This window comes from Nannospalax galili, unplaced genomic scaffold, assembly GCF_000622305.1.
Source record: "Nannospalax galili isolate Female #2095 unplaced genomic scaffold, S.galili_v1.0 scaffold290, whole genome shotgun sequence".
In the NCBI taxonomy this organism is placed as follows: Eukaryota; Metazoa; Chordata; class Mammalia; order Rodentia; family Spalacidae; genus Nannospalax; species Nannospalax galili.
In genome coordinates this window covers 5264158-5285749 of record NW_008331486.1, presented here as the reverse complement: position 1 = coordinate 5285749, position 21592 = coordinate 5264158, and the positions used below count along the sequence as shown (strand labels likewise).

At 51.4% G+C, this 21592-nt stretch overlaps 2 protein-coding genes and 1 long non-coding RNA gene across 6 annotated transcripts in view; 1 reads left to right on the top strand and 2 right to left on the bottom strand.

The window, feature by feature from the left end:
- Window positions 1-7830, bottom strand: part of Cfap157 (cilia and flagella associated protein 157) — an 11155-nt gene extending 3325 nt beyond the window's left edge. Inside the window, exons 1-4 of the mRNA XM_008825085.3 lie at window positions 6813-7830; window positions 3111-3382; window positions 2355-2508; window positions 1217-1484 (exon numbers count right to left, since the gene is read on the bottom strand). Of these exons, the coding sequence (XP_008823307.1) occupies window positions 1217-1484; window positions 2355-2508; window positions 3111-3382; window positions 6813-6973 (855 nt within the window). The 5' untranslated portion in view covers window positions 6974-7830. The remainder of the gene's footprint in view (window positions 1-1216; window positions 1485-2354; window positions 2509-3110; window positions 3383-6812) is intronic.
- A 2991-nt stretch (window positions 7831-10821) lies between these two features.
- Stxbp1 (syntaxin binding protein 1) overlaps window positions 10822-21592 on the bottom strand; it is a 66262-nt gene continuing 55491 nt past the window's right edge. For 2 of the 3 annotated variants that reach the window (XM_008825069.2, XM_029559760.1), the window contains exons 17-20: window positions 21364-21449; window positions 19684-19838; window positions 17869-17994; window positions 10822-12712 (exon numbers count right to left, since the gene is read on the bottom strand). In XM_008825069.2, the coding sequence (XP_008823291.1) occupies window positions 17885-17994; window positions 19684-19838; window positions 21364-21449 (351 nt within the window). In that variant the 3' untranslated portion in view covers window positions 10822-12712; window positions 17869-17884. The remainder of the gene's footprint in view (window positions 12713-17868; window positions 17995-19683; window positions 19839-21363; window positions 21450-21592) is intronic. The other variant, XM_008825075.2, reaches the window with a different exon arrangement.
- LOC115068800 lies at window positions 12719-21369 on the top strand. 2 transcript variants are annotated; one of them, XR_003848148.1, is made up of 3 exons: window positions 12719-14786; window positions 19258-19392; window positions 20122-21354. It is a non-coding gene; the product is annotated as an uncharacterized LOC115068800 (long non-coding RNA). The 2 variants fall into 2 exon arrangements; XR_003848142.1 differs by lacking the exon at window positions 12719-14786 and having other exon boundaries at window positions 18003-19392; window positions 20122-20697; window positions 21324-21369.

Here is a 21592-nt window from a genome sequence, read left to right as displayed (position 1 = left end):
GTGAAGGCAGACAGGCCCCTTTTGTAATCCATAGCCTACCTCCAGCCTCGATACAATTAAATATGTGCAGTTCTGCTGCAGTATCTAGATGGTTCTGTCTCCAGCCTGCTTTTCTTAAGGCTACATTGCGTACAATAACCACTCTAGTATTCCAAATTTATTTACAATTAGATATTCCGGGCTTCCCCACCCCACAGTCTCTCAGTTTTGCTCTCAAGAGAGAAGCTAGGCCTTCTGCCAAGTCCTAGGTCTAAAAGAATCACCTAAAGGGTAGACTCTTCACTTCTTCTGGGCTTGTGCTCTGGCCCGCTGAATCTTCTCAGCTGTGGCCCCATCTGTAGCTCCAGTGCAGTGCGACAATACAAGGCTTAGCTCAGCCTCGTTCCGGTGCTCGATAGCCACATCTGCAGCCTGAGCCACATCCCTGTGGTTTGAGTAGAAGGGAAAATGATGTTGGGCCTACCCAAGGGCACCAGGCCTGCCTCTTATCAGTCCACTGGCTTAGCCACCACAGACAGACAGACACACACGCACACACACACAGGCACACACACACACGCACACACACACGCACACAGGCTGTCACCACCTCTGGACAGCAGGTGGGAAGCAGGTGTGTGCTTCACTTCACGATGGGGACTTTTAAAAATTATTTTTATTTTATGTGTATGAATATATTGCCTGCATGTATGTAAGTGCACCCGTGTTGTGCAATGCCTTCAGAGGTCTGAAGAAGGTGTTAGATTCCCCTGGAACTGGAGTTAACAACCACTGTTAACCACCATATGGGTGCTGGGAATCGAACCCAGGTCCTTTGAGCAGCCAGTGCTCTTAACTGCTGAGCCATCTCTCCTGCCCTGGGGGGCTTTTTTTTTTTTAAGATTAAAAAAAAATTTGTGTGTGTGTGTGTGTGTGTGTGTGTGTGTGAGCTTGAGTGAGTTTATGTATACCACATGGGTGCAGTGCCCTCAGAGGCCAGAAGAGGGCATTGGCTACCTGTGGAATAGGAGTTGGTGGCAGTTGTGAGCCACCGTATGGGTGCTGGGAACCGAACCTGGGTCCTCTGCAAGAGCAGCCAGTGCTCTTAATCACTGAGCTATCTCTCCAGTCCCTCCCCAGTGAGGAAGCCTAGGCCCCTCACTGCACCCCCCCCCAACTTGGCTGCAGCCCTGGGTCCAACCTCCCACCTCACATGTTCAGGGCATGCTGGGCACACCTTCTGGTGTTCTCTCCTGTTCCTGGCCATGATCTCCTGGGTGTTCTCCAGCAGCTCCATCTGTTTGCACAGCTTGTCCCGGACACCCTTGAGCTGTTCATTCTCCTGCAGCAGCTGCACACCTTGCTGAGACACCTTGGTCAGCTGTAGGGTAATGCTGTTGTTCTCCAGAATGGCCCGTTTGGTAGTCTCCCACATCTGGTTGTTGGCCACTCTGCGGAACTCAGCAGCCACCAAGTTCACACGCTGGATAATCTCTTTTCTCAGCCTAGCCAGGAGGGTGGGAATGGAAAGGTCAGGTGGATGGGCAGGAACCCTGGCATCCCTATTTGGGGGATTCCCATTGTACCTGGGCTTTTCCTCAGAGAAGCTCTGGGCCTGTGGAACTTGCAATACAGTATTCCCTATTAAACACAATTAAGTAACAAGAAGTGACAGGGGCTAGAGAGATGGCTCAGTGGTTAAGAGCACTTGTTGTTCTTGCAGAAGACCTAGGTTTGGTTCCCAGCACCTACATAGCGGCTAACAACCATCCTTAACTCCAGTTCCAGGGAATTTGATGCCCTCTTCTGACCTCTGTGGACATTGTACAACAGGTGCACTTACAAGCAGGCCATACACTCATTAAATAAAAATAAAATATATTCTTTTTTTGGTCTTTTTGAGACAGGGTCTCCCTGTAGCCCCAGCTGTTCTGGAACTCACTATGTAGACCAGGCTGGGCTTGAACTTACAGAGATCCACCTACCTCTGCCTCCTGAGTGCTGGGATTCAAGGTGTGCACCACCATGCCCAGGCAAAATATTTTTTTTTAAGTGACAGAGGGACCTGACTTGGCACACACCTTGATCCCAGTACTTGGCAGAGGCAGGATTTGGATCTCTGTGAGTTTGAGGCCAGCCTGGTCTACATAGCGAGTTCCAGGGCTACATAGTGAAGGGGGGAAAAGTGACAAATCGAAGTCGGGAGTGTCCAATGGCAGCCTAGGCACTGGACCTAGGAGCCTGCTCTTAGCCCTCAAATCCCAGCCAGGGCTCCAGGAAACAGCCTGGGGAGTCCATGGTTCCCCTCCCCCTATAAACCCAGGAAAGCTGAGGCCCAGAGGCTGGGGTGTGGGTGTCCCCAGCAGCCCACCCACCTGTCCTTGTCTAGCACCGACTTCTTCTCCAGGTTGTACACGTATTCCTTGTACTCGCTCTCCTGCTTCCGCAGCTGGCCCTCCAGCTTCGTGTAGTTTTCAGTGAGCTCTTCTTTCTGCAGCCGGAACTCTTCCAGGGCAGCCAGCTTTGCCCCTGCCCACCAGGGGCCACAAGGCTGATGAGGGGCCGCCCCGAGGGCGGCATGTGACACCCCTCAGATCTTGACCTTTTTGCCCTCCTCTTCCTGGCCATCTGTGATGTGCCTCCCAACGCCATGCTTTTTCCATGTGCAGGACCGGCTTGATCTGGCCCCGCTCATGCCATGGCTGGCCCTGCCCGGCCCTGCCCCTGTGCTGCCCTCCACTGGTCTCACCAAACCTTGTTCAAGTTCCACCTCCCCAAGAAGCCTCCCTTGATGCTGTCTACTCCCTCCACACAAGAGTGATGGGGAAAACAGAAGTTGGACCAGCCTCATGACACCCCCAACCCGACATTTCAAAGGCACACCACTTTTTTGAGATGCTTCCTCATCTACAAACTGGGGAAGAGGGATTGTGTGTCTGGCTTCAGGGTTTCAGGGACACTTAAGGAAGATGGTGTCTAGAGTCGCTGCCGTCACTCAAGGTAGCTGCATTAGCCCCATTTCCCAGGTGAGAAACCAGTCACAGGGAAATGCCATGCCATAGATAGAACGGGGGGGGGGTCTGTGCCCCACAGTGACATCCCAGCAGGCACACCGGCCAGTCCCTGCTCACCAAGGGTGATGTTCTCCGAGGTGAGCTGGCCCTTGGTCTCCTGGAATTCATGGCGCACCTGGGCCAGCTGAGCCTCCAAAGCATCCTTCTCTACTTCCTTGGCTAGCTGCAGGCCCTGCAGCTGCTCATTGAGATTGGTGATCTCATCCATCCTTTGGTTGAGTGTACGCTTGAGAAAGGCCACAATCTCCTTCTTGTTGTTGGCCAGCTGCTCAAACTCCTGGCGGAACAGCTTTTCCTGCACAGCCAGCTCATCCCACTTCCTCTGGTACCTGGGGTGGGGCAGAGCCGAAGTCTAGGGTCCAGTCAGGCACACCTGGGCTCAGGTGCAGCTGACTCTCCTTCCTTAAAAAGCCACTTGAAGTTTCTTGTGGTCTCATCAATCCAGCCTCATCTTCCACTGTCCCACTGTGCCTCACAACTGGAGGGCTCAGCATTTCGTCCCTTTTAAAATGTGCGTGCGTGTGTGTGGAGATGTATGTATGAAAGCACAAGATCAATGTCTGGTGTCTTCCTTTTTTAAAGAAATTTTATTTATTTTTGGTCTTTTTGAGATACGGTCGCCCTGTAACCCCAGCTGGCCAGGAACTCGCTATGTAGACTAGGCTGGCCTCAAACTCACAAAGATCCACCTGCCTCTGCCTCCCAAGTGCTGGGATTAAGGGAGTGTGCCACCACACCCAGCAAAAATTTTATTTTTATTTTATATGTATGAGCATATTGCCTGCATGTGTGTAAGTGCACTGGTGTCGTGCAATGCCTTTAATCCCAGCACCTTGGAGGCAGAAGCAGGCAGATCTCTGTGAGTTCAAGGCCAGCCTGGTCTACATAGCAAGTTCCAGGCCAGCTGGGGCTACAGAGAGACCCTGTCTAACAAAAATCATTTTTATTATTTTTATTTGTGGGTGTATGTCTGAGAGTGAATGCCACATGTTCTGGCCTGCAGAGGCCAGAGGGATCAGACCCCTGGAACTGGAGTTACAGTAGTTGTGAGATACCTAATGTGGGTGCTGGGAACCAAACGCCAGTCCTCTGGAAGAGCAGCAAGTGCTCTTAAGCCACCAAGCTGTCTCCAGCCCCTGGTGTCTTCCTTCCTCCTTGCTCGCTCCCTTTGGTTTTGGAGGCAGACTCTCCCGCAGTACCTAAGGCTCATCCAGTCTCTTCAGCTGGGTTGGCTGACTAGTGAGCTTCAGGGATCTACCTGTTTCCACGTCCACCAAGGCCGGGGTTACAGGCAAGCAGCACCGTGCCTGGCTTTTTACCTGGATGTTAGAGATTTGAACTCAGGTCCTTGTGCTTGTGCGGCAGGCACGTTGCATACTGAGCCCAGCATTTGTGTTTCTTATTTCACTGGAATGTAAGGCCTATGTGGGGCAGGGCTGGAGCCTGAACTGTGGATTCACAGTGGTAACATGTTCACATAATCAGTTTCTGGTTTGATGGAAGTATGCATTTGTTGAGCCCCCCCCAAACAATGTGTAAGGGTGTAGGTGCTGTGATAATTATACCCATTTGATAGATAAGGAAACTGAGGCTCACAGAGATGAAATTCCCAGCAAGTGGCAAGGTCAGAACTTGAACCTGGGACTGGAGAGATGGCTCAGTGGTTAAGAACACTGGCTGCAGCACCCACGTGGTAGATGACAACCATCTGTAACTCCAGTTCCAGGGGATCCAATGCCCTCTTCTCACCTCTGTGGGCGTTACACAACACCGGTGCATTTGCATACATACAGACAATACACATACACAAAAAACAAAAATAAATATTTTTAAAAAATTAATCCCCTGTCAGTCTGACCTGATAGCTGAGACTCTGAGCGACAATGCCCACCTTGAAGTCAGCCTGATCTGCTGGTCAAACCCTTCTGCACTTAGCAGACCCTTGACCTCCACCTCTGAAGCTGCTGAGGCCCTGACTGACAGCTTGGCAAATTGTAAGCACCTAATAACTGATAAATGTGTTTCCCGATGCCCTCTATCTGGTGTCCTGGTTCAAGGAATGTTTGTGAATATTTTCAGAGCACCACATAATAACTTATTTAACCACTATATTTTTGTTTTTTGAGACAGGGTCTCACTGTGTCAACCAGGTTAGCCTTGAACTCGCAGAGATCTGCCTGCCTCTGCTTCCTGAGTACTGGGATTCAAAGTGTGCGCCACCACATCCGGGTCTACCAGTGTCTTCCGAATGAGTGCTCTGTACAGTGTGGTTCCAGGTGTGGCTGCCTTTGTGGGAAAAGGAAGTAGTGTCTCCGACTCCAACCCAGAGCTCACTGATTTATCAGTCTAGTTAGCTGGCTTGCTCCTGGGGAAACTGCCGTGTGCCTGCTGAGCCCTAGGATTACAACATTGATGTGGGTGCTGGGAATCTGATCAGACCTTGCACTTGCATGGTGAGTGCTTCACCTACTGAGCTGTCTCTCCAGCCACCTCCTCATCTTCTTAAGGGTTACCCTAGGACTGGGGCTGGTGCTTCATAACTGAAAGCAAGCTAGCTTCTTATTATTTACTAATTTTTTTTGAGACAGGGTCTCCCTGTAGTCCCAGCTGTCCTGGACCTATGTAGACCAGGCTAGCCTTGAACTCACAGAGATCTGCCTGCCTCTGACTCCCAGGTGCTGGGATTAAAGGCATGCGCCACCACGCCCGGCCTCTGAGTAGCCTTTTAAGCTGGCTTTGAACATGGAATAATCCTTCTACCTCTGCCTCCCAAGTGCTGAGATTATAAAACACAATGCCCAGAATAGAAACCGTGTGTGTGTGTGTACATATATATTTGTTAAATTTTGTTTACTCTGTGATTGTGTGCATGCCATCATACATGAATGGAGGACAGAGGACAATCTATGAGAATCAGTTCTCTCTCTCTACCATGTGGGTCTGTCTCAGCGATGGAGCTCAGGTCATCAGGATTGGTGCAAAGGGCTGCTGAGCCATCTCACTGGCCCTAGAAACTAGTTTTAAGGAAGAAACAAGATGGGCAAATGTAACATCTCTAGTGAAATGTTAAAGGGTCCCTTCCCCACCATCTCTGCCCCACACAAAGCCAGCCAGAAGATGGAGTGTTACACTAGAGGGGGCTACCTTTCTCATTTCCACTTAGGGGAAAACTGAGTTGGGTGTGGTGGGGTGCTCTAATCTCAGCACTTGAGAGGCTGAGGCAGGTGGATCACCACAAGTTTGAGGTTAGCCTGGGCTATATATTCCAGGTCAGCATGGGCTACAGAGGGAGACCTTGTGTCAAAACAAATACATCTAGGGAAACTGAGCCATAGCATGGAGAAACAACTGGGCCTTAGTCCCTGACTAAGTCATGAGCACCGTGTCCAGAGAGGGTGGAGTGGGCTACCTGGTCACCAGGGGGAGCCATTTCCAATTCATCCTACTGATTACTCCCTTTTTACACTGAGGATCCTATTAGGCTGGAGGGAGGTAGGAGCTGCCTGGGGTTGAGCTGCTGATTAGTGGTGTAGTTCCGGGGCTCTGAGAGCTGTGAAGGAGAGGGGAAATACATTTACTTCTCAGAGTTTACCACCACCTGAGTTTGCCTATGAGGAAACTGAGGCGGGGCAGCGGAGGGGGGGCATGAGGAGGGAGGGGGTCCTGACATCTCAGAGGCGGTCAGAACACAGGTCTAAGGTCTCTGTCTGAGCCCATGTGGGCTTCTGACCCAGCAGCATCGTGCTGCTGCCCACCCACCGGGCCAGCCTGTCCTCCAGGTCCTGGATCTGCTTGTGATAGAACTCCTTCAGCTCTTCCACCATGGTCGACTCCTTCACGGTAGTGCTGGCACCCTTCTTCCCCCCTCTCTTCTTGACCTCCAACTCCTTGCCTCTGTTCAGCTTCTTTTTGGGAGCCATGGCTGAGGGCAACCACTCCTCCAAGGCCCCTTTAAGAGGTCAGGCAGTTGCTAAGGAAGTTGGTCCTGTACATAGCAACAGCCTGAGTAAGCCAGGCTGGGTTTTAAAGGGCCCCTGCCCTGTTCCTGGAGGGAGTCTGTGTCTGGCCCCCTACTTCAAGGCAGACAGCACTACGGAGAACCTCAGCCATGGCCTTTAGAGGATGCTGCCAGGTTCTTGAGCACACTTTTGGGTTCCAGAAGGACCTGTCCTTCCCTCAAGTGGAAATAAATGATGTGGGAAGTTAATTACAGTAGCCAGGGGCCCTAGAAATCACCAGCCTATCCCTTTGGGCCAATCAGAAGATGGAGGCTGGGGGTGGGGGGAGGACCAGAAGAACCCAATCACAGAGCTTCCAGGCCAGGAAGTGCCTAGGGACCATCCTGTTAATTCTCTGGTGATACAGTCACACAGCAGAGTTGTTTTATTGGGGTCACTCAAAGCAGGATGAGAGGCACTGTGGGAAGAAAGAACATTAAAAAAAATTTTTTTTATGTGTATGAGTGTATTGCCTGCATGTATGTAAGTGCACCGTGTTGCCAATGCCCATGGAGGTCAGAAGAGTGTCGAATTCCCCTGGAACTGGAGTTATGGATGGCTGTTAGCTTGTATGTGGATGACAGGAATCAAATCCAGGTCCTCTGCAAGAGCAGCTACAGCTCTTAACCACTGAACCATCTCTCAAGCCCCAGAAAGAACATTTTATATTGGAGGTTTCCGGACTGGGGTCCTGGGATATCCTGAAGGCTTAGTGGTAGTGATCCATCTGCCCAGTGCTGACCCCAGGCACACGGGCCTTTCTGCTGCTTTGGCTTAGGTTGCAGCACTGTAGGGAGGGGAAGCCCCTGGGGTTGGGGAGGCAGCTTGCTGGGGTGGGGGCACAGGTTTCTGGCTGGCAGATCCCTTGGCTCGCAGCTGTGTCTCACATAGCCTGTGGCCCACTTAAGGCTCTGTCCTTTCAGCACTGGCCTCTCCACCAAGCATGGTGGGCTTTTTTAGTTCATAGTGTGTCTATTCTTTGGTTACCAGGCTCAGTAATGACTGACTGCTACTGGGATTTCTATGACTGGAGCTCAACTTGTTCCTTGAGGGATGGCACAGGAGAAAATGTCCATTGCAATCAGGTGCAGAGAACCAGAGAGGATTGCACTCAGACCTGCCCTCAGTCTCCCAGCGACACTCATTCAGCTTCCACAGGATGGATGCCTGGTGTCACACACATGCAGGGTTTAGCCCCTTGGCACCTTTGTTGAAGCCCTGTCCTAGACCTGAGCCTCTGGAAAGACAGAGCAGCCACAGCTCATGACCTGGGTCCCAGGGTTCCTGGGCTAGTTTGTGCTTAGAACAAACTTTGGCCTACGACAGCATCTTCTCTGAGGATATGCAGCAGGACAGGGGGCTTTTGGAGAAAGGGCCCACAGGCTCCTTCTGAGCTGAGAAGCACTGGGAACCAGGGCTTTGGTGGGAGAGTGAAACACTTCTGTGCTGTTTGGTGGGATGGGGTGGAGAAATGATGACGCACCTGGGCCAAGAGATGTCGGAAACAATCAGGGTAGCCAATTGTGACCATACCTGTAATCACAGCTTGTTGGGAGGCAGAGGTAGGAGGATTATAAGTTCAATGTCAGCCTGGGCAACTGATCCAGACTATGTCAAAATAAAAAAATATGGGCCAACAATATGGCTCAGTGAGTAAAAGCGCCTGCTGCACAGGTCTTACACCCTGAGTTAGATCCCCAGAGTCCACGTGGTGGAAGGAGAAAACTGACCATGAAAAGTTGTTCTCTGACTTCCACATGCCTATCAATGTGCGCGCGTGCGCACACACACACACACACACACACACACACACACACACACATCATGTACAATAAACCAACAAATCAAAAAAAACCAAAACTATACAAAAACACAAACACACACACACTCCCACACAAACAGAGAATGCCTATCAATGTGCGCGCGTGCGCACACACACACACACACACATCATGTACAATCAACCAACCAATCAATAAAAACCAAAACTGTACAAAAAAACAAGCAAACACCCCCTCCCAAACAACCAGAGATTAAAGAGACATTTCCATAGCCTGGAGGGACCGAAATAAACAGCATTTACATTTCGCTTTAATGTAAATTTGGTTTAGAATAATTTAGAACGCAAAAGTTCCAGTGTTGGATCCCATACGGCTGCATTCTGGTGCTGTGCCATGACGGCTGTCTGAACCCCGCCCCCCTCAACAGTTTTATGAAGTCCTGCTTCTCTCTGAGTCTCAGCTTCCTCAAGTGTGGAACAACAGAGGACCCATTTGACAGATCAGTATCAAAAGGGGCCTGGCCTGGTTACTAGATGGCCGTCTTCACAACTGCCTGATTACAAGGCAAGTCTTGCAGGGGGCAGGATGTAAGTTCCACCAACTAGCCTAGGGTGGATAGAGTCCTCCATGCAGTGATGTCTTAACTAGTTTTCTGTTACTGTAACAAGATACCTGAGACTGAGTAATATATAAAGAGGTTCATTTAGATTTTTAATTTTTTTTGAGACAGGGTCTCCCTATAGCCCCAGCTGGTCTGGACCTTGCTATGTAGACCAGGCTACCTTTGATCTTACAGAAATCCGCCTGCTTTTTGAGTGCTGGGATGAAAGGCATGGGCCACCATGCCTGGCTAAAACATATTTTTTTAAGCTTTTATTTTTATGGGTATGCCTGTGTGTGTACAAGTATGTATGTGCACATAACTGCAGGTGCCTACCCTTGGAGGCCAGAAGAGGGCATTGGATCCCCTGGAGCTGTAGTGTTTAGGCAGTTGTGAGCTGCTTGAAATGGGTGCTAAGAACTGAACTTGGGTCCTCTGGAAGAGCAGCAAGTCATCTTAACCAATGAGCCATCTCTTCAGCACCCCCTCCACCCCACCCCATAGTCCAGGTAGCTCTGGAATAAAAGTCTCTTCCCCCAGTCTCTTAAGTAGCTAGGATAATAACCCTATGCCACCAGGCCTGGCTTATCCAGCTGTTTATTAGGGTCCAGGGGCCTTACTTCATGCCTGATGGTAGGAGCACATGAGAGAGAAATCTTATGGTGATGAAAGCAGGGAGAAATCAGGCTTGACTTCTGAACAGTCCCCAGGGAATTGTACCAATTCCTTCTGAGGGCAGGGCCCTCAATAACCTTGTCATGTCCTTCCATACCCCATCTCTGAAATGTCCCATCAGCAACTCCCAGGACCTCCACTGAGGGTGGGGCTCCCAACACATGATTAGGCACAAGCCATATCCCCAAGTCAAACCCCAATAGAGCAGCATTTAATGAGTGACTGAGGGATATTCTTCCAGACCCCCCACAGCCCTGTGCCTGATGGCTTAGCAGGTTTCCTGATAACTTTGAGCTGGACTCTTTCCCATAGGGCTGACCTCAGGGCAGTCTCCCCAGATCACAGAAAGGTTCCAAGCCTGCAGCAGAGGCACCAGCTTCTACTCTGGAAGGAAATTCTTTATACTTGTGAGCTGGGATGGGTCTGACACCTGTGTGCCTTAAATACACTGGCACCATGTGCTCAAGTTGAGGACAGTAGGGTCCTGTGGTATTCCAGGCAGAGGCCGCCCAGACATGCTTCATGCCTCATGTCCAGGAAGCATCCTCTTACTGTCAAGAGGCCAGAGACGTTTCATGGATTGTCCCCAAATGGGAGACAGATATAGACCTAATTAAAGCCATGGTCACCTAGATTCAAAGACTCTGAGCCTCAGCTGGCCGTAGGGGCGGGACACCATCTTCTTCAGTCCCCAAAGCAAAACCAGTCCAGAGTTGGCCTGAACACCATGAGTGGGCACTGATGTCTTTATTAGACGCCAATGCTTTAGTACAGAATGGTACAGAGTGAGACATGTTTGTGCTTCCTACTGCCAAACACTGATATTCCGAGGATTTCAAGGTAAACAGGTTTCAAGACAGACTAGCTTTGTTTTTTTAAATATCCTTTTGATAAATTATTTATATAAATAACAGAAAGGAAACCCCACATGTTCGACACACGCAGTCCTGAAGCATGAGCATCGCTTGACCAGAGGGAGAGGCCCAAGAAGCGGCAGCAGGGAACGAAGCCTATGCGAGTTCCTATGTTTCTGTCCTAAGGAAATAAGACGGCGGAAGGGAGGAAGGGCCCCAGGGCGGCCACCCGAAAACTAGTCTGAGTGTGGGGCAGATTCCAGAGCCAGGACGGGGGGAGGGCCACAGTTCATCTAACGCATGGGAGGACACAGCCGCCGCAAAGGAAGGCTTACACCACATTTGCAACAACAGCACGAGACACGGTAATACACACACGTCTGCGGGAGGGAGAGGGTGGGGGTGTTGGGCTAGGACATTTTTTGTGACTTCCACTGTCTTTATAGTTCATGACGTCAGCAGCAGGATGAGCAGTGTGCTCACTCCCAGACCTGGGGGCTGCTGCGTCCTGAGGATGTGAGCCATCCTAGCATTTACTTCTTGAATTTCTACTTTACAGCTAGCTACGTTTATACAGCTACGTCTTTATACAGAGAATAAAATGATCATTTTTCTCTTACAACCACAATGACATAGGACTGCACACTACACAAAATAAAGATGAATGAAGCATCTTAAACTGAGGATAATCTGACACGTCACCTGCTGGGTGGAGGCAGGGTCAGCAAAGCCCTTTGCTCAGGCCTGCAACCCTTCTAGCAAAGCACCCTTTGGCCAAAGTGCAGAGACCCATGTGTTCCAATCTATTCCTGAGCCTTGATCTCTACCCAGCCTGACCCTTTTGAGAGGTGGTGTTGGAGTGGAGCCTAGGGGAGGAAGAGCTGGACAGGAGGGTCAGGCCTAAGTCCTCTCGAGGAATCGAGGGTGCTGGGCAGAGTCTAGGGATGGTGACAGGCTGGAGGCCCTTCACTCAGGCTTACAGTACTGTGGACACAGGTCAAGACACAGTACCAGACTCTGGAGGGAACACTGGCCAGCACCCAGCCTGGCCACCTACAGCTACAACATTAGGGCATGAGCCACTGCAGAAATAAAAAAGGTCAGCTCTATCCCAGCCTCCTGAAGTGTATACCACTGTCATTTCCCAGCTTGCATGGATGAGAGCTGGCAGCTAGGGTAGGAACTGGAGACAGGGTAACAAATTACTCCTCAGTGCGGGACACCTGAGAACAGACATTTCATGATTCCCAAAAAGAACAGAAACAAGCCCAAACAAGCTCTGAGAAATATCCACACATCTACCTTTCCATACTCAAGCAGTATGCACACGTGGCACACGGGGCTATGTACAAGGTCATGGGCTCATAAATAAGGGGAGGAGTCTACTCGGTCTAGAGTTCCAACACCTGTGCCGTGTGGCGCTTGCATGTGAACGTTTCGTGGGGTACTATGGAAGATCCTCGTTTTTTGAAAACAACGCATTACTCTCTTGTTTCAAACGAGAGGGTGTCATTCGCACACGGGAACGGGAATGAATGCAGCGCGGCGACAGGGCAGCCAGGGCGTGCAGGGCTGGGAAGGAGCAGAATAACCGAGGCGTCGCGCTGGGGAGCTGAGGAGCACTGTGGGCAGGGGGCTGGGGCTTTGGAGGGGCAGCTTGGTTTTTTTTAACTGCTTATTTCTTCATCTGTTTTGTTCAGTTTCTTCAGCGTGTCCAGCAGTTTCTGTGGGGTGAGAATGTGTGTGGATCCTGGGGAGGCAGAGAAAGACAGTGAGCTCACCTACCTGTTCCAGCCCAGGGCATCTTTCCCCTGGTCTCCATTCCCCCCAACCCTAGTCTGGGTCCAGTGGAAACTGGGAAGGGAATGGGATGGAACCCTTGGGTCCTGTCACAATAGGCCTTGGAGACATTTAGGGCTAAGCAAAACACATCCTCTGGCTCAGGCAGGGTCCCAGGCCGACCCTAGGAACCCCCCTCTCCATCAGAGCCCAGGCGGTCTGCCAGGTGGCTGTGCTCTGCTCATCCTCTTGAACTCCAGGTAAAGCCAAGGAGAGACATTCCAGACAACAGCAGAGAAGGGCAGGGATGGCAGGGGCCTATGTGTAGAAAGAATGGGGCCTGCCCGGCAGGGAGGCCATGGGTGGGCAGAGCCTGGGGATCCGCTGACTTTGGGGAGCCAGCAGGCTGGTGCTGGTGTGGTGGGGGGACCTCAGGTGTGAGAGGGAAAGGGCGGGGACCTGAGGCCTTACCTTGTAGAGACCGGCATTGTAAGAGATTAGAAATGCTTGCAAAAGTGTAAGCTAATGGAATCAGATACACTTCTAGTGCAAAAGTAAAAAAATAAAAAATAAAAAAAGGAAAAATAAGAAAATAAAGAAATGAAGGCCCTTTTCATAAGGAGAGAGATCTAAGCGCACTAAAAATGATGCATGGACCATGTAGTTTGGACATGGAGTTAATCAAACAGAACAGAAGTGTGTGAGCATGAGGCCTGCATGCATGCAGCAGTGGACACCAAGGAAAGGTCCTGGTGGGAAAGAAGAACTGAACAAAAGATCCGTACTTGAAAATGTGCCTCCCTCGGGACCTGGAAGGGCCAGGCCTTCACGGGAGTAGGGAGCCGAGACCTTACCTCCAGATTTCCATTCCAAGGGCAGGCAAAAGAAGGTTTTGTGGCTGTGCCTCTGACTACCACTTGCTCAGCTGACCTGGGTGTTCCCTAGTCAGTCTAGACCAGCAGAAAGTGTACAACACTTTCAAGTGTGAGAGACAGGCCCCAGTGCCCTACTCCCTGCACTTCAAGTCCTGGCTTCCTCTCTCACCTTGGCCCCGCCCACGGTCAGCAAGCGAGATGGCCTGAACATGCACTCTGCCCTGAGCCTTGTGCATTAAAGCCGTTTCCTTATCCTGCAGACTCGTGGCTCCTTAAGCAGAGGTGATATGACTGTCAGGAGCATCCCTGAGTGTTTTCATAAGGCTCCACGCCACTGAAGTATGCTCATTTTAGTGAGCTTGCCAACCTTCCAAGTAGTCCTAAGGGAGGTCAAAGGCTGTGGTACCAGGGAGGGAGGACATGCATGTTATAAGGCTTGCTCCAAACTCTGAAGAATGACCTGCCAGTGAGGGTCTTCCAGACCTCCACTTTATGCAACCTGTGTGTCTGGACATTGAAAGCTAGCCTCTGAATCCAGTGTAGAAAGTGGCCAATAAGCCAGCCAGGAAACCAAAAGGCTGCTTTGATTGTGAGAACAAATTCAAAGGGGTTCCTATGGTCCAATGCCTATTCCAAAGTGCTCCTGGACTTCTCACATGTCATTTCAGGGATCTGGGGAGTCCAAAGCAAGGGTAGGAACCCATGCTCTAGAATTTTCTGATATTATCACTGTCTGACCTTCCTAGTCTTTACTGAAGAACAAGTTTAGGACTAAACCTTAGAAGGAGCCAATGAGGCCCCAGACCCTTGGGAACAGGGCCATTCCCAGCCTTCACTTGCTGGGTCTCTTTAAAGGGACAAGTCTGGATGCTATTAATCCAGGTCACCCCAAAGCCAGTTCCTGACACCCAACAATCTGCATTGTCTCAAAACTGCAGCTCAAGCTTTGCACCATCAACACTGCAAAATAAGCTGGGTGTGCCTGTGAAGCCGCAGAGGATCCCATTTTGAACCCCGAGTGGTTGGCTGTGTCAGCCTTCCAGATGAGAGCTCTTCCAGCCCACATAACTGGGTGATTATGAAATGCCAGCAGTGGGCTCTGAAAATGAGTTGGAGGCCCATCTAATGACCATCTGAAGCTCCGAAGCCTGAGACAGACAGCAAGCTCTGGTAAGAACTGAAAATCCAGAGTTCTAAGACTGGCTGGTCTAGTCTTCCCTGATTAGCTGCCTAAGAGGTCCCTGAGAGTGGGAACGAGCAGTGAGCTGGGCCATCAGCAGATCTGGACTGTGAAGGCTGTTCCACTCATCCCACAGGTGGGAACACTCAATGCCAGGGCAGTGGTGAGCCTGCTCAGGGTAGGCTGGCCCAAAGACTGGAGGCAGGTCTCGATTCGGAGCTCCCTTGGGCCTCCTGGGAGGGAAGCCATCCTTAAAAGGGGGACAGACAAGGGGCACTTAATAGCAGCTGACTGTTGGTTCTAAGCACAGATCCAAACCAGTCTCCGCAAACAAAACTAACCAGCTGCAATCTAGAATACAGCAGAATATTCGATATCAAAGCATAAAACAACTCTTATAGTAGCACATGCCTAACAGGTCTAATCTAACCTGTGAGGTCTCGTGTTTTGATGGCTTGAGGGCCATGCCTCGTGACTGGTGCTACAGGCCTACATCAGCCAAGATAAGAACAAGCAAAAATCTAATTGGACAACTTCACTCATGGGCAGTCTGGAGGGGTAGCTGGAGGTTTAGTGGAATCTGGGCCCTTCAGTGGTCAAGAGCCTTCTGACCCACAGCTGGGAGTGCCTCACTGACTGGAGAGAAGGGAGCCTGGAAAACAGAACAAGGCACATGCGTGATGCCTGCTGGGGACACTCCCTCATGGCCGGGCCTCATCTCTTAAGTGGTAAGTTGCCACAAAACTGAGGCTCTCCAAGGGTCTGCGCTGCTCTGTCTTTTGGTTACCTGGATACTTACAATAGGAGAGGCAAGCCAGATTTCCCTTTGCCTCTGGCCTCACTGGTGTTATTCTATGCCTTGCTACCCCCCCCACACCCCAATGTGTTTTAATTAATGTTTTTAGACAGGCTCTCCCTATGTAGGCTTGGCTAGACATGCGTGATGCCTGCTGGGGACACTCCCTCATGGCCGGGCCTCATCTCTTAAGTGGTAAGTTGCCACAAAACTGAGGCTCTCCAAGGGTCTGCGCTGCTCTGTCTTTTGGTTACCTGGATACTTACAATAGGAGAGGCAAGCCAGATTTCCCTTTGCCTCTGGCCTCACTGGTGTTATTCTATGCCTTGCTACCCCCCCACACCCCAATGTGTTTTAATTAATGTTTTTAGACAGGCTCTCCCTATGTAGGCTTGGCTAGCCGTGAATTTGAGACCCTCCTGCCTCAATCTTCTGAGGTCTGGGTCACAGATGTGCACCTCTATGGTTTTACCTCACCGCTGGACTTTGCTTTCCAGAGGACGGTGAACATGGGCAGGGTGGGAGCCAAGACCCAGGGCCATGGTCAGCCCTGCTTTCATGGCTCACTGCTGCTGTCCTGGAGCTAATGTCCTGCTGCTCAGGGAAGGTGGGATAAATGGAGGAGCCTACTGTTCCTTCCTTTGGGATGAACACTAAACAAACCCACTTCTGGTGTTACCTAGTCCATGCTCTGAAGGGCCACTCCAGAGCTCCACCAGGAGGAGGAGGGTGGAGAGGTGGGCATGATCTGAGGCCCGAATTACAGACTGTCAGAGCTCAAGGTACTGACCAGACTTTGGAGCAAGGCGATCCAGCCTTCTCTGCTAAGCTGTGGGCCAGGGAGTGCACACAATGGCTACTTTAGTCATGGGTGTTCCTGGGAGGTGCCGGAGCCCAGCCCCGGCCCCCAATCTAGGTTTCCCATTACGGCTTACCAGCCTCTCACACTGGCTCACTCACTGGGTCACATCTCAGCCGAGGTGAAGGGACGTTTTCAGAGCCCAAGACAGAACATATCACAACATTGAGGAAGTACCATCACTGTGACAGAGCGCTTCAGCCCAAGCCTGCCACTTCCACAGAAGGTTCCCCACACATTTATAGCATGGAAAGGGGGAAGAGGAAGAGGAAGAAGGACGATGTGGAAGAGAATCTGATAGTCCATCCAACAGACAAGGTGCTCCTGGGGAACAAGCATGGGGTGTCAAGAACAGATTTTCCCTGAGGGCTCTAGATCTCACCAAGAGGCCTTGGTGGAAGAGGTTACGACCACTCAACTCACAAAAGACCTAAAGGAGAGCGAAGAGACAACTCCACCTATTCTTTCCCTTTCTCTTCCTTCCTTTTTTTGGGGGCTGAACCCCAAGCCTCACACTTGCTAGGAAAATGGCCCACCACAGAGTTATATCCCAGGCCTCTTCTTACTTTTTGTTTTGAGACAGGATTTTGCTAAGTTGCCCAGGCTAGGCTTTAACTTATCTGTGGCCTAGGCAGGCCATGAACTTACAATCCTCCTGCCTCTGCCTACCGAGTAGTTGGGATCACAGCCTGCCCCACCAGGCTGGCAGAAAAACAGTGTCTTGAAAGCAAAAGACCATGAGCATAGCTTTCTGCAGAGAGGAGTGTGATCAAAGCTCATCTCACAGTAGCACTGTCACTATGTCCATGGTGGCTGGAGGCCACATACCACTGAGGACTCATTCCCTGCAAGTGCCAGTCTTGGGAAAAGGTGTCTGCACCTATGTCTTCCACTGGCCTGGAGTCTGCTCTCATGTTCCCTGACACGCCTGTCTTGTCCTCAGGAGTCATGAGCATCTCCCCAGTGTCTGCCCTTTGCATGTGGTTGTCCCCTACCGGCCTCACTCAAGTTCCCACTACACCATAGCAGGACGTTTATATGCCCTGTGGGTGCTCACACTTCACCCTGGGCCAGCCGGCTTGGGCATTATGCCTCCAGTATCCCTCAATACTTAATATCCTCTGAAGAGTATTCACATGGTTACTGTCACTTGGGTTTAACCCCAGCGGCCTGCAGCTGTCTGACTGAGCAGCATGCCACCCAAGGCATGAGTGAGCTGGCAGGTTGGAGCCCAGGGTGTGAAGGCAGCACTGGACACATTTTCAATTGGCATTAAGAACTGCAAGCATTTTCTCAGTAAAAGAAAAATCAAAGAAATCATAAAGTAAAAAGGGAAAAGAAAGAAAAGAGTGACGGAGTAATCAAAGAAAGCCCTTCAGAGCAGAAGAGTTTCTTCTCTGTAATAAGCTGCTTTTACTTTGTTTCTTTGGCTCTCACTCCACTGTTGGAGCCTGATCCTCAAAAGATACCCTAGAGGACTCCCTGAAGTCGGGGTGTCTCAGGTCCATGAGAAATTTGGTGGGAGTGAGAATGTGTGTAGAACCTGTGGGAGAACAGAGGCCAGCTGACTGCTTGAACAAAGGTAGTCACAGGAGCATGCCAACTTAGGCCTACCGTGTATGCAGCCAACGAAGGGTGAGAAGCAGACACGCACATGCACACACACAGGCAGCACGGTGCTGGCATGCACAAAGCATATGAGGCTACATAGCGGATGTTGGCTGTCCACAGGAGTCCCCTCCATGATCCCAATGGGCAGCTTTCTATCCCTGGGTTTCCACCCACCCCTTCCACCAGGAACCTCAAGGCAGAGTCAAAGGGTACAAGGAAGGTTCACACCTAAAGCCTGGCTGTGACAGCTGCTGTCCGGGAAAGCTGTTTTGCATTCAGAAGCGTCTAACACATTCATGCAACACATATGCAGCCAGGGAGCAGACAGCATTATTACGGGGCCTACAACATAGACAGGAAAACCGGGAACAGGGTGACTGGTACTAGGCCAGGGAAGCCTGTGGGAGTTAGGGAGAGGCATACAATCTTCCCACTGGGCTGTGGTATCGGGAGGGTGGTGCCAGCTTCAAGTCTGTCTTGGTGAACTCAGACGCAGCCATGTAGACCGGTCTATGGGGCCTACTTGCTTGGACAGCTTGTGGGGGTGGTGCTGCGATTTGGTCATCCGAAATTGGATAAACAAAAGTGACACTTGTTAGTGAGCTGACTATGTCTGGGATTATGAGCAGAAGTGGACACCTGTGGGTGGGGCCAGGGAGGCCTTTCCACTGGAGCAGCTAGAGGCCCCTCTGTGGCAGAACACATGTAACCCGTGTAGCACTAAAGAACATCATTGCCCACTGGGTGCTCAGCACGCCCCTTCCAAGGGAGACCAAGATCTCTGGCCTCACGCCTTGCTCAGTGTGTGTGCCTAGAGAGGGCGCGCCCAGACAGGGCAGTATCTGTGACAGTCTCCTGACAACTGATGTCAAGAGCAACTCCTGGGCAGGTGCAAATGTTTTGAGAAAAAGAACATCTGGAAACCAAGGGTTTTCCTCCCTTGCCCTTTCTCTGCCAGCCATAGAAGCTGTAGGCGTTCCTGGAAAGAGGAAGCAGGGGAGGGCCTCCAGCTGCAACAGACCAGCTTCTACCAGCAGCTTCTCTTGTGGAAGTGAACGGGAAATATCAGGAAAGGTGTGGCAGACCAGAAGGCGATGGGGACTATCTGGGGAATTCTTAAAGGTCCAGCCACCAGGCTAGGGTTTCAGGCTGTATTCACACACATGCTGTCTCTCTCTCTCTCTCTCTCCAACAGAGGGGTGTGGGACAGTAATGATTCCCTGAAGTCCACGGAGCAACTGTGGTGCAAGACCCAAAGCTGGGAATATGCAGCTCTCCTCTCTGGCCCATTCCAGGCCGCAAGTGGGAGTTATGAACCCCGCCTTGTTGGGTAAGGAAATGGGTTCCAGACATGCTCACTTGCTTGAGGTGACCTCACTTGGCAGTGGGATTTGAGGCCCTATGACCAGGTTCTTCCCACCCCATGATGCTGTCTTTCAGCAAGAGACACAGTAGGGTGGACATGTCCCTTCAACCTCAGCCTCTGCCATTTCCACACTGTTATCTAGGACTAAGTTTTGCTGGGGTAAGGGAGGACCCAAGACAAAATGCGACACAAAGCATGGGATGGAGTGACAGTGCGATGAGGCAGCTCCTCCTGCAGAACTCATGCCTTGCTCACCTATCAGCACTTCCCACTTGCCGTTGGCCTGGGTCACCTCGTAAGCACAGCGCATCTCATTCAGGCTCACGCCTCCAAGAATGAAAATAATGAGGCGTGGGCCACTGCGGTATTCCCCGGGGGCCTTATTCTTGTGCCAGTGTCCATAACGGGCGCTGTGGGGGGGGGGGAGAGGGAGAGAGATGAGTTATGTCTGCACTCACGGTATCCAGTCCTTCGTCCACACTGGCTTGTTATACTTCTGCACACCTGATCCCAAAATAGAGTAGATGCTTAGTCAGTGCTGGCCAAGCCCAGATGCTGCCTGGAGGAGTCACAGGGTCCTGCTGTGACCCCACCACTCTAACACACAGGCAACAGACAGGCCTGGTTGAGCTGTAGCGTTCGATGTGGGGCTCAGCAGCTGTGCCTGTTGACTCACTCAGATGTCTGTTTCAGATCACGCACGTTCCTGAGCTTGTCTGGGACTCTGTAGCACCGAGCAGCAGGGAGAGCCGACTCCACCTCAGGCTGCATGCTGATCCCTAGCCAACATGTGCTGCACAGCTTTCTGAGGGCCGGGCCTCCAGGCGCTGTGTTTCCTGGGACAGTGCTTACCCACTAAGATGGCAGTCTAATGGGGTAAGTGAAAGAGAAACAGGTCTGAACTTTGCTGTGATGGAGAATTGCTGAGGGCCACAGGACAGAACAAGAGGCCACAGAGCCTTGCTCAGGCTTCACTCAGGAGGTGAAAAGAGCAGGTGAGCTGGAGAAGTGTGGCCTTACTAGCAGCCTCCCTCTGTCCCTGGACTTCCCTAAGTAGATTCCTCTGCCCATATTCCCTACTCAGGACAGCCTGGAAGCACCTGGGCACTGTGTGGGCCGCAGAGCCGGGGATCACTCCCTTGTGCAGTTTGGTACCCTGTCGTCTTCAACCAGCCCAGCAGGGGCAGCCTTTGGAGGCTGTACTTTATTTCATGTTTGGCAATGACCTTTCCACCTTTGCTGCCAGAGGAGGGGATGCCGATGCCACAGGTACCACTGCAGACACATTGCCCAGGCACAAGCAAAGACTGAGGATGAAGTCACAGAGAGGAAGGGAAGAGAGGAAAGACAGGTGGGACATGCCAGAAAAAAGGGACAGGGCGGCTCGTATTCTAAAGAGTGTCAGGCCTAGAACTGCAGGTGATGATCCAGTGCTGGTGACCGTCCTCTCTGCAGCAACTAACTATGCCCAGCTCACGCCCTCCAGCTCTCCATTCTGTTTACACACTTGTCAGCTGGTGAGCACCTGGGCTGTTTCCACATTAGGGTTGCTATGAAAGCTGGTGCTCATAAACAGGGTGCTTGAGGAACAACTGATGGGACCGGACCTACAGGAGACTAAAGGGGACCCCTACCAGGAAGGCTTATCTAGCTGCAGATAACTTCAGGGAAAAGCAAATGCAAAGGTCCTGAGGCACAAGTGGGCCAGGCTCGTTCAAAGATGAGCAAAGAGGTGGGTGGTTGAGGTGGACGAGTGAGTGAGGGAAGACATGGTGAGTTTATAAGGGACTGAAAGCCAGAGGCCAGCGTGGAGTGGCCTGCTGTGAGCGTAGGCCTGCTGCCCCTGGCCACATTGGGAGATGTGGGAGGACTCTAATATCTCATATCATTCTCAGGCAGACAGTCATCTGCGCTGCTTGCCCCATGTCTGCTTACCTGACAGCTGTGGTGCTGAAGGAGGCGGAGGAGCGGGTAGAGATATACGGGTAATGTTTAGTGTCCAGTTTGTCCTCAATAGTGTCCTAGAGTGGAGAAAGACAAGAGAGCAGGCTGCCATCTGCAGCATCCACTACCTCCCCCCACTTACTGCCACCACCAGGGGACCAGGCACAGCACAGGCCTGGTGCCACCACACATGCTCTGACTGCCTGGACATGTAGGTTAA